Source organism: Lipotes vexillifer, unplaced genomic scaffold, assembly GCF_000442215.2.
Source record: "Lipotes vexillifer unplaced genomic scaffold, Lipotes_vexillifer_v1.1 scaffold404, whole genome shotgun sequence".
Lineage (NCBI taxonomy): Eukaryota > Metazoa > Chordata > Mammalia > Artiodactyla > Lipotidae > Lipotes > Lipotes vexillifer.
This window is the reverse complement of record NW_006777380.1, coordinates 521,611-541,658: the sequence shown is the minus strand read 5'-3', so window position 1 is coordinate 541,658 and position 20,048 is coordinate 521,611. Positions and strand designations below refer to the sequence as shown.

Genomic DNA, 20,048 nt, shown 5'->3' with positions numbered 1-20,048 from the left:
AAAACACACCAAGCTCTTTCCCACCTCAGGGTCTTTGCACATGCTGTTCCTGCTTCCTGATTCACTCTTCCCTCTGTTTTTCATGTCTATCTTTTCGTCATCCTAAGGTCTCAGTTTACCTGTAATCTCAGAGAGACTTCCCTTGACAATCAACCTAGACTACTCAGGCGTACTTTGGACATATTGCGGGTTTGGTTCCAGACCACTGCAAGAAAGGGTATATCACAATAAAGTGAGTGACATGAATTTTGGGTTTCCCAATGCATATAAAAATTATGTTTACACTACTCTGTATTGTCTTAAGTGTGCAATAGCACTATGTCTAAAAAATGTACATACTTTAAAGATATTTTATTGCTAAAAATGCTAACCATCATCTGACAATGCAGGGTTGCTACAAACCTTCAATTTGTTAAAAAAAAAAACAAACAAACACAAAACAGTATCTCCAAAGTTCAATCAAGTGAAGCACAATAATAAGCCTGTACTCTGTTATTCTCTATCACTATTCCTTCTTGCTTTCTCCATAGTACTTAGAATTTGTAATATTTATTGATGTATTTGCTTACTCATGTTTTATTCATAGGTTTATGTGTTTGTTCGCTTATGCTAAGCTTCACAAAGTCTGAGACCATGTCTGTTTTTTCAGTTCATCTCTCCGTGGCACTCAGCATACTGCCTGGCACACAGTAGTTTCTAAGTATTTGTTGGATGCTGGAGTGAGCTCATGACCAGACTAACTATCCTTTTCTTCTCTACAGAAAGCTCCTCCATGCCAGGTCTCCTGTGCTTGGCATTGATGTTTGTAACACAAACATATAAAGTCTTCCATAATCCTACAGCATTTTGTTCATATATTAATAAAGAAAAATAAACTTTCTGAGACAAAGTGAACACGGGGCTGAGAGAAAACGAGGGGTTAGGTTCTGTAGGATGGGGCTTTGAGGAAAGGAGCTGGTTACAGGGTTTTTAAAGCTGTGACCACAATTGGTCTCAAAGCTCAGATTCACTTCATTATGATGTAGCTTCAGCATTGTTGAGTGCAGAGGGTACAGTTGACCCTCCAGACCACAAGCAGTCATCAGGCTGTTTTCCAGCTGGTTTTGACTAGTTTCCCAAGAAGAGTTGCCCTGTAATTATGGCTCCCTCTTCTGAGGTCTTACAATTTCTCATACCCTCTGGACCCAGTTTCCTGCAGATCCTCATTTCCATTAAGCTCAAGATTTATCAGTATATTAGCACTTTCCATGTTGGATAATAATTCAGCTGTTTTCCAGCCTCTTCACCCCGATGTACCATGAACCAAGGCGGAGAGATTTGGTCTTCACCCTCTTTGCATCCTCTATAGTCTAGGTCAATGTCTGGAACACAGGAGATCCTGCAGTAAAGGTTTATGAATGAATGAATGCCAAGCCTCCCCTAGCCGAGACAAATAGTAGCCAGGAAAATTAGTCTCTGGGCTTTAGGTGTGTAGGTCAAGGGTTACCCAGAATTTTCTCTCTGATATCAGATAACTTCCATCCTCACATGGCAGTAACTCTGGGCAACCCTGGGAGCTGGGAGCACGTGGCAGTCAGAAGGAGCCAACGAGGGCATGATGTTGTCCGAGGGTGGGGGTGGGGCGGGTTGGAGAGGTGAGGATGGCAAGAGGAGATGGATTCAGGAATGTTTAAAAGGGGATGCTAGCAGGACCCTTTATTCTAGTGCCTGTGTAGTAAATTTAAGTCGTCTTCCAGACAGTGTGAACATCAGAAGAAGGGTCTTCCTTTCCATTAGATAAATTTAGGATTGCGAGAGGAGAACGTGACTAGCAAACTGTAAGAGCTGCCTCTACAAGAGAGGTTTAAATATATTATGCTCAACTGTCAGTACCAGTGCACTGAGTGTTCTAACACTTGTGGGGCTGCTGTAATTTGCCTCACATGGGTGAACACAGTATTCCCAGGGAATCAATTATTTTCACTTGCTTACCAAAGGAACAGAACAAATACTTTAATATTTTTCCTCCTCTTTGGCAAATAAATTACCTTTATATTGAGGATTTTGATTGAACATTGGCAGCAGCCATGGGAGCAGGTGATTAACATGCCAAACCAGTTCCCCTGAATTCTGGGTAGGAGGATTTCAAGGAACTTAAAGTTTCACATCTTCTCCTATTATAAATTATAAAGTTATGCATGATTTTTATGAACTTTTTGCACTGTGAATAAAGGATTATCTTTCTTCAAACAAAACTACCCTGAATTACATGGTTTTGCTATCTTTTCTTCCATCCATCCATCCATCCATCCATCTATCCATCCAACCAGCCAGCCAGCCAGCTAGCAGCCAACCATCCAACTACCCACCCACCCACCCATCTACCCATCCATCCACCTATCCATCCTGCAGATCCTCATCTCCATTAAGCCCAGGATTTTTCAGTATATATATATTTGTCAGTATGTGTTTCCATGTTTTGTTATAATTCACCTGTTTTCCCATCCTCTTTACCCCAGTATACCATGAACCAAGGCAGAGAGACTTGGTCTTCTTCCTCCACCATGCATCAGCATATGTGTCCATCCCCATCTCCCACATGACAGATTTGGGATGGTTTGTCTACTCATTAAAAGAATACGATTTCTGTATTTTCAAAATCTCTGTGTAGAAAATTGTTTTCTTTGCATTTGTATGCTCTCTACACTTTCTGCACACACTTTCTCATCTCCCACACCTTTCTCAATAAATGCCAACACTATTGCCCCTGTGATTACAGCAATAGTATTTTTTCCAGAGTCAACAATGACTGTCATGTCACTAAAGCCACACTTGGTGTCATGGTTGTCTTTTCTCACTCATTCTCTGTCTTTGGCTTCCACATTGTTACATCCTTCTGGTTTTCCCACCACTTTGGGGGCTCATAGCCCTTTCGTTATTTCATAGGTTCATATCCCTTACATTATTGGTTCCTTGCCCCTCAGTCCTACTTATCTGCATTTCTCAGTCATCTCTCTGATCTCATTCCCTCCTGTAAGAGTTTACTAGGGCTGCTGTAACAAAGTACCACAAACTTGGTGGCTTAACTAGCAGAAATGTATTGTCTCATAGTTCTGAAGGCTAGAAGTCTGAGATCAAGGTGTCAGCAGGGTTGCTTCCTTTCTGAGGCCTGTGAGAGGAAATCTATTCCATGCTTCTTGCGTAGCTCATGGTGATTTGTTGACAATCTTTGGCATTCTTTGGCTTGTAGAAGCATCACCCCAATATCTGCCTTCATCTTCACATGGTGTTTCACTCTGTGTGTGTGTGTGTTCAGATTTCCCTTTTTTATAAGGACACCAGTCATATGGAATTGGGCCCACCCTAATGGCCTGATTTTCATTTGATTACCTCTGTAAAGACCCCTTCTCTAAATAAGGTCACATTCTGACATACTGGGGCGTTAGGATGTCAACGTGGGAATCTGGCCGCTTGTGATGGGGGGTGGACACATTTTAATCCATAACCTCTGCTATGGTTTCAATGACTTGTCCACTGATGACTCTCAAATCTGTGAATCCATCCGAAACCTGTCTCCTGAACTCTAGACCTGTGTGTCCAACTGTCCCCTGTCCATCTCCCCTTGGGTGAGTTTCCTGTGCCTTAAACTCAGCATGTCTAAGACTGTATTCATCACCCACCCCTTGAACTAGGTCTTCCGCCTAGCTCAGTGAATAATGGCTTATCACTTCAACTGCCTGGACAGAAACTGTTACTTATCCTTGACTCTTCCTTCACCCTCATTTCTACAACCATATCCAATCATTTCCCAAGTTAAATCGATTCTCTCTGCAGTAGCTCTCAAATCTACCCCTTCTACTCACTGCTACCACCTCTTCAAGGTCACTACCCTCTCTCCTCCAGACCACTCCAACACCACTCTCTCTCTCTCTTTTTTTTTTAATTATATGTTTGGACACGTTGGGTCTTTGTTGCTACATGCGGGTGTTTTCTTTAGTTGCAGCGAGCAGGGGCCACTCTTCATTGCGGTGCGTGGGCTTCTCATTGTGGTGGCTTCTCTTGTTGTGGAGCATGGGCACTAGGAGTGCAGGCTTCAGTAGTTGCAGCACACACGGGCTCAATAGTTGTGGCATGTGAGCCCTAGAGCGCGTGGGCTCAGTAGCTGTGGCACATAGGCTTAGTTGCTCCACGGCATGTGCGATCTTCCCGGACCAGGGATAGAACCTGTGTCCCCTGCCTTGGCAGGCAGATTCTTAACCACTACGCCACCAGGGAAGTCCCTCTGGTGTTCTCTTAATAAGTCATTCTATCTCTGGTTTTACTCCCTCTTAATCCACTGCAGAGCATTCTTCTAAAAACCCAAATCTGATCATTCCATTTTCCTGCTTAAAGCCATTCTGTGGCAGTGTGGACAGTGTGGACACCATAACAATTGTGGAAATGACCTGATGTCGGTTGTTTAGCTGTCCCCGTGTCCCCTGAGGCAGAAACTTGCAGTTGTATTTAGATTGTGGCTTAAATCACAGCAGAGCTGCCTAAGCAGCTGCCTCTGCCAGTTCTTGACTTGTACTCCTCCCAAGTGACAAATGTATATACTAACTGCATTAACTGTACCCTGGCACGCTCATCTGCTCATTTATTTATTTCTGCTCATGAACAAGGCATAAGTATTTTGTGAACTGATGCATAGGCTTATGGTTTGAAAGCCAATTCCCAAATGAGAAGATACTTGCAGACCATTGGCAGTGGCAAGTCAATTGGCTCCCAGATTAAAAGTTGGCTTGCCCATCCATTTGGCATATAGCTTTCATTGTATAAATTACTGTGTACTTTGCTTTTCCTCTCCTACACCATAAGAAAAAGAGGGCAGGCATTGTGCCTTCTTATCTTCCTTACACTTAGCAAAGGGCTAGGTATATAGTAGACATCAATAACTTTAATAACAGAATTAGGCCAATAGCCTCAGGTCTTCTGAATTGGCTTTTGACAGTAATGAATTATGAGGCCACCTTATTAATATTTTGTCAAGTCTGTCAATCAAGAAACTCACCAGGACCATTTGGAAGGGAATGTATTCCAAGAGATTCTACCAGGGAAGAATTTGTAAGTAAGGGTTTCTACAGTCAGTAGGGAGTATTTTGCAAGATTTTCAGAGCAATAGTGACATTGCAAGAGGGTAGCACTTATGCTGCAAGGTACCTAGGGATCTTAGTACCTTTTTGTGCACCTCTATATGGGTAAATACCCTGGTACAAATTACAAGGAAATTAAGGCTTTGGGGGAAGAAGAGACAAAAGCTCAACTAGAAGAAAGTCAATGTGAAGCCTTAAAGAAAAGCAAACGGTGATTCAAAGCAAGCTCAACATACAAAAATCCAGAATTAGAAAACAAATTAGAATCAGTTACTTATTTTAGCAAGAAGTTATTATTTCAAGCATAAACACTCCCACTGCATCTAAAATATGATTTTAAAATACCATTACATTATTTGTATGTGTTTTAAGAATAGTATATTTGCTATTATAAAAAGTAAAATAGTAGTGTGGCCTTTTTTTAAATTGAAGTATAGTTGATTTACAATATTGGGTAAGTTGCAAGTGTACAGCATAGTGATTATTTTTTTTGCAGATTATATTCCGTTACAAGTTATTGAATATAATTCCCTTTGCTGTACAGTAAATCCTTGTTGCTTATCTATTTTATGTATAGTAGTTTGTTAATCCCATACTCCTAATTTGTCCCTCTACCCCTCTCTCTCCTCTTTATAACCATAAGTTTGTTTTCTATGTCTGTGAGCCTATTTCTGTTTTATATATAGATTCATTTGTATTATTTGTTAGATTCCACATATGAGTGTGTGGCTGTCTGGAGGGGTGGGATAGGGAGGGTGGGAGGGAGGGAGACAAAGAGGGAAGAGATATGGGAACATATGTATATGTATAACTGATTCACTCTGTTATAAAGCAGAAACTAACACACCATTGTAAAGCAATTATACCCCAATAAAGATGTTAAAAAAAAAAAAAAAAGACTCTCCATACACAATATCATCTGAGATGTGTTCTTTAGGCTTTTTTTAAATTGTAGGCACTTCTGCTAATCTGAGATAAACCATGGATCTTATCCACTGAAAAAGATGAAAACCACGAAGACTTTTTTTCACACCCAATTTCAGGATGTCACTAATCCCAGCAGCCTCGTCAGGCCATAAAGCAATAATTCTCAACTTTTGCTGCACACTGGGGTCACCTGGGGAATTTTTAAAATACTGATGCCGGGGTCCCACCCAGTATATCTTCAGGGACCATTGGAACGTTATTATAATATTTTATGGGGTGGCAAGAACCATTATCTTTAAGGACTAGCCTCCCAGCAACTCCAGTGAGAGGCTGACTCCACCGGAAAGAATGTCCACGTTCTCCAAACTCATATTCCCCACTGGCAGGGAGCCAGAGAAAGAGAGCGCTGCTCAGTCGTGCTCCAGAACCTAAATAACAGTAGTCTCTGACAGTGTCAAAGATCTTTAAACAATTAATCACATTTTCAAGTGCATGAAGAGTTTTCTGAGAGGAGATGATACTCGTCCATATTTACAGAGAACCAAGTAGACACACACCATCCTGAAGCTCTTTGAAAAATAAGGAATAACATCTTTACTCTCAGCTGGAAGTTAGGCATATACACTGCTTATGTGCCTAGCAGAGACAGCAGCTCCTGGGCATGGGTGTCTCCCCGCCTCCCTGCGCCCATGATCGCCATGGCTGTATGAAGCCGGGTATGACTGTCATGCCTCAGGGACCCCCCCAAGTTTCCCACAGTACTCCATCAACCTTTAGTTCTAAATGTTTACTCATGTACTTTTTTCTCCAACACTTATTTTTAATAACACAGAAGGAATGGAGACCAAGGACAAGCCCAATGCCTGATACTCGGAAGAGGGGGTCAACATACATACTAGCTGAGTTATCTAGTGCCCTTCCTACAAGTTCCTTGTTTTTTTTTTTTTAATCTTGAAATATTTCAAGTATAGAGAAAATAGGATAACATACACTTGGTTACTCCCTGCCTAAATTTGACACAGGCTAACATTGCTCTCTCACCTTTTTTTAATCTAACAGTAAGTGCCATTCCATGTCAGACAACCCCCAAAACTTTAATAAAATACACGTGTCTGAGACAATACTGTCACTGTCCAAAATTCTACAGCCCAAGTTCAAGGTGAAGTAAAAAAAAATGATTCTGAAAGAGTTCCAGGGCAGACTGGGAGATGAGCAAAGTCAAATCATATGTATACACATATATACACATACATAGACATATATTTAATCATTTTAGAGTTAATAAAATGGTAGTGTGTCTTAGTGGTCAGACTGATATCTATCTGCACTGTTCTCTCCTATGGGAAATGGAGGAGGGCTGGGTATTGTGCCTTCGGCCAAACAGTTATTAAGTGCTTGTGAAATTAAACAAAAAATCTTGTTAGTCTGGGTTATTATCCAGCCCACTGTTTTCACCCCTTGATATCCCCTAAGGGGTACGGGCTACCAGCCACCCATAAGCTCTACATTGACCCAGAAAGGTCACAGAGTAGAATTAGGATCTGAAAACTTCAGCAAATCCAGGGACCCAAACCCTTCAGCCTTTCAACCTCCCGGCCTCCAGGGGCCTTCACTGCTGGCATCTTGTGCTAAGAAGTCATACCTTCTTGTCAACTGAAAGCTGACAGAACTGCTTCTAAATCTCAAGCCCAAGATGACAGGGAAGCCAAAAATTAATTCTAAAAAGTGAAAGAAGGGAGTAGAATGTGAAAGCAGAGCCCAGAAGTAAGCAAGCCATTACTAGAAATCAGTCTCTGGGGGCTTTCCAATTCATTTAAAATTTCCCGAGAGAGTCTTCCTGCTACCCCTGCCCATTCAATCTTCCCCTAATCATTCCTCGTCCTGAAGCCAGTTTGGATACAGCCACCTGTCTACACCATTTGTAGCGAGGTCATTATAGGTCAGCAAAGTTCCTGGAAGGGTGAGAATACATTTTATTACAAGAACAGACCGCCAAAGTTTTATGTGGCTATTTAGATGAACTTCATATTTACTTCTTGGATAAAGTTTCCATTTTTGAAGCTGGGCTTTAAAAAGGAAGAAAGATAGCATTTTCCTGCAGATGCAGCCAAGAAAATAATATATAGGAGCTGACGCTGAGTGGAAAGTCACGGCAATGACATTAAGCAATGGATTTATAGCCCATTCATGATGACACATTTGCTTATGATTTAAGTTAATTAAGACCATTTTGCTTCTTTTCTGCTACCACATGCAACCTTTAAAAAAAAAAAGAGAAATATATATATACATATTTTGGAGGGATTCCACACTTCAGCATTTTAATGTCAATGCAAAAGGATAAAACTGAATGCATAGCCTGACGTGGTGATTGAATTTGTCAGCAGCAACTGTACTTACTACAATTATTCAGACTGTTGCTGGGATCACAAAGAGAGCTACCACCACATGAATCAAGGCAGGAACTGTAGAGGCATCTTTGATCTCCTTCTTGACACGGAGTCTGACCTACAGACGGGGTAAAAGCACATTTACTTTCATCAGCATCTATAAATTCCATGCACTAGGATCTGAAGGATCCAGAACCGAGGAAGGACACAACTTTAATTTCCTTCCAACTTCTCCAAAAATTTTGAACACATGTTGAGATTCTGTAGGAATAAAGAAGTAAGAGGCAACCCATCCTTCAAAAATCGTTTGTTGCTGCTTTTAATGGAAAAGAGAGCATCTTATATTTACATGGGTGCATGGAGTTGATGACAAAATAAAATTCAAGTGATTTGAGGGAAAGGCCAATATTTTTAAGACTCATTTGATCCCAACTCTAGTCTTTCCTCTAAGGAAAATGCTTTCCTTAATAATAAATAAGGCATCAACATCAATACAATAAGGATACTTTATCATGGCATAAGCCTTAAGCAGCTGTTATCCATATTTTCTGTGTCCTTGGAAAGTCGCACTGGCCTAGCTGCAATGATCTGAGAATTGGGTTTCTTGTTTCCAAATGGATGACAACAGTAATATCAACCTAATGGCTTTTCCTTAAGGTATGTGGAGAGGAAACTGCTTTTCCCATTGATTTCCTGGTCATTTGTAGATTAAATGGATAAGGTAATAAATTACTGCCTGTTCTCTTTCTAGCTCGCCCCCATTATAGTCAATTACTCAGACATGTCATGTGGAACCTAGAAAATCTTGCAAGGCAGTTTTAAATATAAATAACAGTGTGGGTATACATATAATCATTCTTACCTGTAATTCTAAGACAATATTTATTATACTGGACTTTCTTGTCTATAATTCTAAGACTTATAAGACTTATCTATAATCTTATCTATAATTCTAAATATAATATTTATTATTCTGGACTCTTTCTCCCTTCCAGTACCATTAATGAACAACACTATATATCACAGCCTTGCATAAAATAGATATCACTCCTTTTTTTTTTTTTTTTAATGTTAGCAGGTCAAACTTTTTTTTGCAAGGTAAGCCAGGATAAGTTCCATGAATTTAGTCTCTTGAAGAAATTTTATTAACACAGCATGCATTCATTATTTCAGCCGATATTAAGTGCCCACTATGTGACAACTTATGTGACCAGCTAGGCACTGAGCATTAAAAGACAGAAAACCCTGATAATTTCTACCCTAATTAGGGATATCGTCATGAACAGAATCTTACGATGCCATGTGATCATTGCTCCACTGAAGGTCCATGCAAAAAGCAGTAAATGCAAATTACGACAGTAAGAGTAAAGCTTCTCAAAGGAGTTTTTCAGGCAGATGGGGTAAGGTGGGATAAGAGGGAAGGATGGGTTTCCCAAGCAGACAGCAGGATATGCAAAGGCCTGGAGTAAAAAGTACACAGGCTGGAGTCACTGGAGGTTAAGGGAGACTAAAAGGTTGAGAGTGAGGCTGAGGGTTGTAATGGCCTAAATCTTGAATAGGGCCCCAAGTCCTGGCAGAAGCAGTCCCAGACCCCCTCCCAGCCTGGTTGAGCAGAAGCAGCCTTCGATCACTGCTGACACTTGTAACTCGCTTCCCTTCACTCTCAGCTCGCTGAAGGCAGTGGCCTTCTCCCACTACTCTAAACTACCTTGCTCCTTCCTGCCACCTCGGTGCCTTTGGCCAAGCGGTTCCCTGTGTCTAAAATTCTTTCTCCAGCCCCACACTCTCCTCTGTTAATTCCATTCATTCTTCAGATTGTGGATCCTACAGCTCCATCTCAGGGAAGCTTCCCAGAGGCCCTTTACCAGGACATACATCCAATACATGGCAACCTAACACCTTGAATTTCCCTCCTGGCCTATGTCACTCCCCAGTTAGACAAGGACCAGCACAATTATTTGTATCGGCTTGTCTCCCCCAGGAGCCTGCTAGCCCCATCAGCAGTTTTGCTTGCCACTAAATTCCCAGCACCACAATATACTTTTATTATATTGAATTCATTAGAGGGGATAAAGATGCTACAATTTTACTTTGTGATCCATTTTATCATGTGATTTTCTAACATCTCACACATGTAAGGAGGTATTTTCAAATCCTGCCACTGCATAGTAAAAACAATCCAAAATTATTTCAAACAGCATTGAATTATGTAGAGAGAAAGAACTATTTGATCAAAAGGGAGTTGCTTGGCTGACATGCACACAATAACTCATGGCCAGAAAGGGATTTCCTTCTGAATTTTAAAACCGGTAAAATGGGGCTTCCCTGGTGGTGCAGTTGTTGAGAGTCCGCCTGCCGATGCAGGGGACACGGGTTCGTGCCCCCGTCTGGGAGGATCCCACATGCCACGGAGCGGCTGGGGCCGTGAGCCATGGCCGCTGAGCCTGCGTGTCCGGAGCCTGTGCTCCGCAATGGGAGAGGCCACAACAGTGAGAGGCCCACGTACCGCAAAAAAAAACTGGTAAAATGAAGCACTCGTTATCTAGTTTTTTATGGACTAAATCTGTGATTAAAAGGCTCTCCCTTTAGGTCTGAAATGCGTTTTCATTAAAGCCATCCTAATGATCAATATTCACTATGAAAAAGCTAATTTAGTTATCGGTGACCAATCTCATTAGCTGATTTGGAATATACACAGCCTAAGACTTGCTTTCACATAGCAGCCATGTGATAAGAACTTAAATTTATTGAGTGCTCACCATGTGCCATCTCTATGAAGTAGTTATCATTATTCTGAGATTACAGACACAGAAACTGAAATGTAACAGGGTTAAGTCACTGGACTAAAGTCAACCAGGGAGTAGGTGGCAGAGCTGGGGTTTGAACCCAGGCAGCTGGGCGGCAACATCCACATTCTTAACAACTAGGCTATGTTGGTAAGATCACTTATAAGCAAATGTAGTGACTTTTTTTTTTTTAAGTAATTTATTTATTTATTTATAGCTGTGTTGGCTCTTCGTTTCTGTGCGAGGGCTTTCTCTAGTTGCGGTGAGCGGGGGCCACTCTTCATCGCGGTGCGCGGGCCTCTCACTATCGCGGCTTCTCTGTTGCAGAGCACAGGCTCCAGACGCGCAGGCTCAGTAACTGTGGCTCACGGGGCTAGTTGCTCCGCGGCATGTGGGATCTTCCCAGACCAGGGCTCGAACCCATGTCCCCTGCATTGGCAGGCAGATTCTCAACCACTGTGCCACCAGGGAAGCCCCAAATGTAGTGATTTTTAAGTCAAAGGATATTATCAACCCTGTACTGAGAGATGCTTCTACACAAACTGGGACTTAAAACAATCAGTGTAGAGCTTTCTCTTCTGGCAGAAATAGACACACTTTAAAAACCAACTTATTTGATTTACCTTTTCTTTGGGGGTTTCACAGATAATATCAGACTCCTTTTAAAGTGTATTTAAGTATATTGCTTGGAAGGAAAACATAAACAAGACGAAAAGACAACCCTCAGAATGGGAGAAAATATTTGCAAATGAAGCAACTGACAAAGGATTAACCTCCAAAATTTACAAGCAGCTCAATATCAAAAAAACAAACAACCCAATCCAAAAATGGGCAGAAGATGTAAATAGACATTTTTCCAAAGAAGATATGCAGATTGCCAACAAACACATGAAAGGATGCTCAACATCACTAATCAGTAGAGAAATGAAAATCAAAACTACAATGAGGTATCACCTCACACCAGTCAGAATGGACATCATCAAAAAATCTACAAACAATAAACGCTGGAGAGGGTGTGGAGAAAAGGGAACCCTCTTGCACTGTTGGTGGAACTGTAAGTTGATACAGCCACTATGAAGAACAGTATGGAGGTCCCTTAAAAAACTAAAAATAGAACTACCATATGACCCAGCAATCCCACTACTGGGCATATACCCTGAGAAAAACATAATTCAAAAAGAGTCATCTACCACAATGTTCACTGCAGCACTATTTACAATAGCCAGGACATGGAGGCAACCTAAGTGTCCATGGACAGATGAATGGATAAAGAAGATGTGGCACATATACACAATGGAATATTACTCAGCCATAAAAAGGAACGAAATTGAGTTATTTGTAGTGAGGTGGATGGACCTAGAGACTGTCATACAGAGTGAAGTAAGTCAGAGAAAAACAAATACCATATGCTAACACATGTATACGGAATCTAAAAAAAAAAATAGTTCTGAAGAAACTAGGGTCAGGACAGGAATAAAGACGCAGATGTAGAGAAAGGACTTGAGGACATGGGGAGGGGGAAGGGTAAGCTGGGACGAAGTGAGAGAGTGGCATGGACATATATACACTACCAAACGTAAAACAGATAGCTAGTGGGAAGCAGCCACATAGCGTGGGGAGATCAGCTCAGTGCTTTGTGACCACGTAGAGGGGTGGGATAGGGAGGGTGGGAGGGAGACGCAAGACGGAGGGCATATGGGGATATATGTATATGTACAGCTGATTCACTTTGTTATAAAGCAGAAACTAACACACCATTGTAAAGCAATTATACCCCAGTTAAGATATGAGGCATTAAACTGCTTCTCTGCACATGGTTATTTTAGGAAGCCGTTACATTTAATTTCAGAAGCCAGTTATTTCTAATTGAAATCTAATTGGATTGAATACTATATGCTACACTTTTCTTTTTGTCGTGGTGTTTCCCCATAAAACATCTAACTGAATCTGCCCATGCTGTTTAAGTGTTCAACCTCTACTCTTCACCCTTAGGGATGATTTTTCAGTGTAAGTTGCATGAGAGTTACATTTACCATAAGCAAGGGTTTCTGGCTGACCAGAGCTGCGAGGACCAGTGCATTAGGCAATCTGGCATTATTTATACGGGGATCCTTTAAGCTGTAGGTAACTTCCAACTTTTTGCTTTGCTCCCAAGGAAAGACCCGCCAGTCGGGACTGTTCCCGGGGCTGGAGCACACACTTACCGTTGGTGCAACTCTCCTCATCACTTCCGTCTTTACAGTCCTCGTCTCCATCACACTGGAAAGTGCTGGGGATACACTGGCCACTTCTGCATTCCACCAGACCCTGGCTGTGACATGCTAGGAAATGCCAAAATAACATGCATTTTAATTATCTCTACTTCTTTCAGTCTATAGATCACATCAATGATTCCCATTTATCTGGCATCATCAAGAATGAAGTGTTCTAAATTTCCGAATGTTCTGCATAAATGAATGAATATATCATTCATTTTGTTCATTCCAAGTATTTTTGGAAAGTTTCCTTTCAGGAATTTCTCCTCCCTTATTAAATAGCACTCACTAAAAATTTTTTCTTGATCATTGCATGGTGAAAAACAGTATTAATGATTGTAGTAGTTATACTACTAATATAAAAGCTACAACTTATTAAAGGCTTACTATATGGCAATAACTGTGCTAGGAGTATTAAGTGTCTAATCTCAAATCCTCATAACAAATTTGCAAATGGATATTATCGACTTTGTTTAGAAGAAGGAAACTGAAGCTTAGAGAGTTTAGTGTTTGCCTCAAAGTCTCAAGGCTGTTAAGAGGTAGGGCCAGAATGTGAAGGCAAGCTTTTCTAACCCAAGCCCCAACATTTCACTCTGCACCAACCTGACCTAATGCACTAACGAAGTGGTATATGTGAAAGACTTGCATAGTACCTACCCCACAATAAACACTTTATTTCAAAACTTGCTTACGATGTCTGACATTTAAAAGGGATGGTCTAGTGGCCATTAACCTTCCAATTTCTGAAGGTTGTCTTAATTTTATCCCTATTGTCTTTTAGAGCGTTAGAAACCCATGTATCATATGACCTCGGCCTTCACCAACTTACGGTCTACATACACACATACATACATACACACATACATAAATACATACATGAGCACCAAGTCCTTGCTTTTCCAAGATCCATCAAAATACAATCCACTCTGTTCCACTATGTCCACTAAGCAAGGACTCAGGTACTATTCCAGTTCAGACAAGTTCAGGAAAGAAGAAAGCTGGGCATTGCATTTCCTAATTAATTTATGTGATTTTTCTTATGTCAAAATAAAAACCATGCAACCCACATTTCTAATTTTGCCTCAAATTATAGGCAAATTAAATAGTCAATCTCATATGTATCAGCTATTCCTGCTTTTATTAGACAGCAAAAGATGGAATAAAGAGTTTAATTAGTTTGAACATGCATAAAATGCACCATATTAACTCTTTCAGATCACTATTACTGTCTTTTAACAAATAGCTGCTGCTATTCAATCATTTTGTTAACCCCTACTGAGTATACTATAGTTTCTAGGGAATAAAATGTGATCAGCCATATTTGATTTTATTAGGCAGGTAGTGTAATAGCTACATGAAGACTTTTTTTTTTAATTGAAGGATAGTTGATTTACAATATCGTGTTAGTTTCAGGTGTACAGCACAGTGACTCAGTTATATACACACACACACACACACACACACACACACACACACACACACACATATATATATATATATACATGTATCTATTCCTTTTCAGATTCTTTTCCCTTATAGATTAGTACAAAATATTGAGTATAGTTCCCTGTGCTATACAGTAGGACCTTGTTGGTTATCTATTTTATATGTAGCCGTGTGTATATGTTAATCCCAACCTCCTAATTTATCCCTCGCCCACCCACTTTTCCCCTTTGGTAATCATAAGTTTGTTTCCTATGTCTGTGAGTCTGTTTCTGTTTTGTAAATTAGTTAATTTGTATCATTTTTTCAGATTCCATATATGATACATGATATTTGCCTTTCTCTGTCTAGCTTATTTCACTTAGTATGATCATCCCTAGGTCCATCCATGTTGCTGCAAATGGCATTATTTTATTCTTTTTTATGGCTGAGCAGTATTCCGTTGTCTATATGTGCCACATCTTCTTTATCCATTCATCTGTCGAGGCACATTAAGGTTGCTGCCATGTCCTGGCTATTGTAAGTAGTGCTGCAATGAACATTGGGGTGCATGTGTCTTTTTGAGTCAGAGTTTTCTCCGAATATACTCAGCCAGAAATAAGACAGGCTCTAAAGTTACAATATTATTGCACACTCTGTGTAACTCTATGAACACTGAAGGCTCTCTTATCTCTGCCAGTTCTCCCCTGGTTCTCCCACACGTGGTACCTGAGAGCACCTCTGGAGGTTCTCACTTAACTGCTCATATATTGTTTGCAGAAGAAAAGTGCCCCAGTCTCTGGGAAGAACATTCCCTTTGACAAAGTCGCAGACCCAGAAAGGATATTTGTGGACAATGAGAAAGAAAACTGCCACCCGCTTGGCCAGAGCAGCCAAATCAGGCTTGGAGTTTTGGAGAGAGAGAGAGGCGGAAGTCAGTTACACTATGCTGTTATTGTCATCACACCACTCAGTTATTATCTGTATAGGCTAGGACCAAAGTGTAAGAATCTGTTTAGATAGTGAACCTTGAGTGTATGTGACTAAACAGGCAGAAGTAGAAAAATAAGCAAAATGAAAGCCCTCAGGGCACTCACAGCAATTGACCTCGTCAGACTTATCCCCACAGTCATGGTCACCGTCACACACCCACTCTATGGCAATGCAGCGTCCATCTCCACAGCGATGCTCCTCTGTGGGGCTGCAGTCTGGAGGAAACAAAAACTCAGGAGGATGCAGAGAACCAGCATGACAAACACTTAGAACTGTATGGCTTGTTCCAGTAGAAAAAGTTCCAGTAGAAGAGAGTCTGTTCCAATTATTCCAATACCGTCAATAACCTTTCTACTCTGGGTCTGGCACCTCCCGGGCAACCATGTGGTCCCCCGGCCACCATCACTACGGGGTAAGACCTGACTGTTTTTCAGATGAATAACAAGCGCCCAGCTTTTCTAGGACCCATAGTTTGTTCTGGGTTTTGTTGTGTTTAGTCATTGTTTTCTTTCCTTATGAAAATTTTGTGATTTGGCTCAAATAAACAGAACTGTGATTTGGGTTTCACAATGTAGATAGCTGATTTGATGATTCGTGACAACTCTGCCATGTTTCTAAGAACTGCAACTTACCTCTCTGTGGTAAACTGCGGAGGCAGGTATCTCCTTCTGTCATCTTGCCTGATGCTAAGCTAAGGTTTTCTATTGAACTGTCTAAATATATAACTCATACTTGAAAGAACTGCTGGGTGAGAAATGCAAAATATTTGGGTTTTTTTATGATTCTTTTTATCCTGGATTTAACCTCTGTCCCAAACTATATATTCCTGGGGAAAAAGGAGAACTAAGTGATGGTTCTTCTCACAGAGGGCAGAACCTATAGGATTCTTTGATATGAGACGTGGAATAACCTTAATATAAACAACCCTTTAAAAGATGTATGTAGATTCGTGAATAACAGATTCCATAATAAGGAACTATCATGGATTTCCATTAACAGCACCACTGTCTTTAACAGACCTGTGGAGGGACCACGGGTCTTGAGGGATATAGGGAACAATTAAGTGAAGAAGATGGAAGAAATGGTGCAGAGAAAAGAAAGACACGATGGCTGGGATGCATGGGTGGGAACCAGAAGAGCCGGCACATGCTCAGCCTGCTAAAGATGGGCAGCCGGGACAGAGAACGGTCTAAGAGGACATCGTGATTATTACCATTAGATAGAAACAAAGTCATCCTAAGAGCACAAACCTCATGATATCTTTACTACCTTCAGAGGAACTAGGTTGAGTTGGTAAGACCACTGTCTTTCACACACCAACTCTACACTGGTGCTCTCCACTGACCTACTGAACTACCAAGCTACACTCAATTCCCCCCTCCCTCATTTTTACTCTCTTTTCTCCAGTTATCTTATTGGTAAAAGGAGGAGTTGGAGTAGATAATCTCTAAGGCCGCAAACTATACATTTTATGATGTATACAATTACAATGGTGTCTCATTCTTTGTGTCCCAAGACTACTCAATCCCAGAAGATAATCCTTATCTATCTAGCGACCCGTGGGACGTTTTGCGCATACGTACATTTTCCAACATTCTTGTGGATGCACTGAGAGGCAGCTACACAGATGCTTCTAGAAACTACTGAGTTTCCCAGCATGGGGCCATTTGGGACATTCACCACTCCTCTGAGGCATTCCCCTGACCCACTCCTGATTCTCCCCCAGCATTTCTTTTGATATTCTCTAATGCTGAATAATCATTTCACATCATTTTCCCAGTGTCCTGCCTCATCTCACCTTGCCCTTCTGCTCCTATTAGAAAGTTCTTCTGTCACTCCATAATATACTACCTAAAAAAAAATTCAAAAGCTAATCACAAGTTCAGAAAGGTAAATAAGCAAGAAGAATTTTGCTGGTTTTAATTCATGAGAGGGCATTCAGAATTGAACTCGGCTCTTTTAAAGGTAGGGTCATTCTTGTTTTTTTAATTGAGATATAATTGACATAGAGTGTTGTATAAGTTTATGCTAAATAAGATAAGCCAGAAAAAGAAAGACAAATACTGTGTGATATCACTAACATGTGGAATCTAAAAAAATATGATTTTGTTCAAACAGAGTGTAGACTGCTGGTTACCAGGGGCTGGGAGGGTGAGAAATTGGGAAGATGCTGTTTATAGGTACAAACGTGTAACTAGGAGGTAGGTTCCTTCTTTAAAAGTTAAGATCAGCTTCTGTACATAAAACAGATGCACCCTTCTAACCTTCAATATCCCCACTGCAGAAGTTGCCCCTGTAGTGTGTAGCAATCAAATAAAGGAGGGGTCTCTGGTTATACATAATAAGGGGATTAGGAACAGAAAATATATCTGTCTGCAAAGTTTTGCTCAAGAGCTCAGAATCTAAACACGAGCCACCGGCTCCAACCGGAGAAGAAACCAAACATTTTCAAAGAGAAAAAAAAAAGTTAACTCCCATTTCTACTCCACATCTTTAGCATTTCCTTAGTATGACTTTTTGTAAGAAATCTTACATTTACACATGAGACATGACTGAGACTAATAATTTAAAAAACGTCCTCTTTCGGAAAATTAAGAAACCAATCATTTTGTAATTCCACCCACTAATCACATTAACAAACAATGAGCTACAAGTTCTTGATTATAAATGTCTGCAATTTTAAATGAAAACCTTCAGAGAAATAGTGCTACTTACCACAGTTTTGCTCATCACTCAGATCCCCACAGTCGTCATATCCATCACATACCAGGCTATAATTAAGGCACTTGCCCGTGTGACAGTGAAACAGACTCTCGCTGCAATCTAAAAATAAGAGAAGCCACCGATGGCTCATTAGAGCAGAACAGGATGTTACAGTAGCAGTTTATATAACGAAAGCATATCATGGGAGGGAAATCATAATGGTAACCTGGTCCACATCTATTCTTTTACAGGTAAGGAGACTGTGGTGCAGAGAGATCTAATGATTTGCTCAAGGTCACATAACAAGTTCCTGAAGAACCACAACTAGGAGCCTCTGGCTCCCAAGACAATGCTTTTATCACTTCCTGACAGTATTTATCTGAGTTCCGCTTTAGGACACCTGAAAGCTCCTTTAGAGTCAAATATGAGAAAAGACATTCTCAACTCACCATGGTTCCTAATGAAGTTCATGTTCATACAGAATGAATACTTAATAGAGGGTGAGTAGTTATTTCTTAAAAAATGTTTCCTTTAAAATGAAAGTCTAGTTTTGTCCATGGTAAGCATAAAGGTAACAAAGAGAAAAAGTCATTTAGATTACAAAGTCATTACTTACTTTCACATCACTTAAGTCAATTGAATGTTTCACAGCATGACCCTCAAATAAACAGTACTGTCCTAGATTATGGTGCCAAGATAAGAATAAGTGATATATAACCTCGGGAAGCTCATAGTTTAATGCTGGAATAAACATCATGCAAGGAAATTTTAATAAGAAGATAGGTCTTGTTCTTGGGTAAAACAGAACTCCTATCCTGGTTCTATCAACTCTTAGCTGTGGGAATTTGAGCGTATTAGTTAAAATTTATGAGTCTGTAAACTTACTTTTGAAGTTAGGATAAGAGCAATTACTTAATAGAGTTTAGGGGAAGGTGTAAATAATAAATTAATGTGTGTAAGTTTCCAAGACAATTAAATGGGAAGAGAACACTCTTCAACAAATGGTGTTGGGACAACTGGATTTCAAATACGCAAAAATGAACTCTGACCTTTACCTCAAGCCGTACACAAAAATTATCTCAAAATGGATTACAGACTTCAATGTAAGAGCTGAAATTATGAAGCTTCTAGGAAAAAACATAGGAAAAAAATCTTCGTGACCTTGGGGAGGGCAAAGAATTCTTCGATATAACAACAAAACACAAGGCTAAAAGAAAAAAATAATGGTTATCCATTAAAATTAAACATATTTGTGCTTCCAAAGATGCTATTTAAAAATGAAAAGACAAGCCACATACTGGAAAAAAAATATTTTCAAAGCATGTATCTGATAAAGGGCTTATATCCAGAATATATATAGACCTCTTACACTCAATAATAAGACAAACAATCCAATTACAAAGAGGCAAAAATCTTGAATAGAAAGTCTTCATAAAGACATATGAATGGCTGATAAGCACA

The 20,048-nt window shown here is 40.3% G+C and overlaps 1 protein-coding gene across 1 annotated transcript in view; it reads right to left on the bottom strand.

Moving 5' to 3' along the window:
- CORIN (corin, serine peptidase) overlaps nucleotides 1–20,048 on the bottom strand; it is a 267,765-nt gene that overhangs the window by 73,314 nt on the left and 174,403 nt on the right. The window contains 4 exon segments of the mRNA XM_007450971.1: nucleotides 8,439–8,546; nucleotides 13,419–13,535; nucleotides 15,989–16,099; nucleotides 18,600–18,707. Coding sequence (XP_007451033.1) covers nucleotides 8,439–8,546; nucleotides 13,419–13,535; nucleotides 15,989–16,099; nucleotides 18,600–18,707 — 444 coding nt within the window.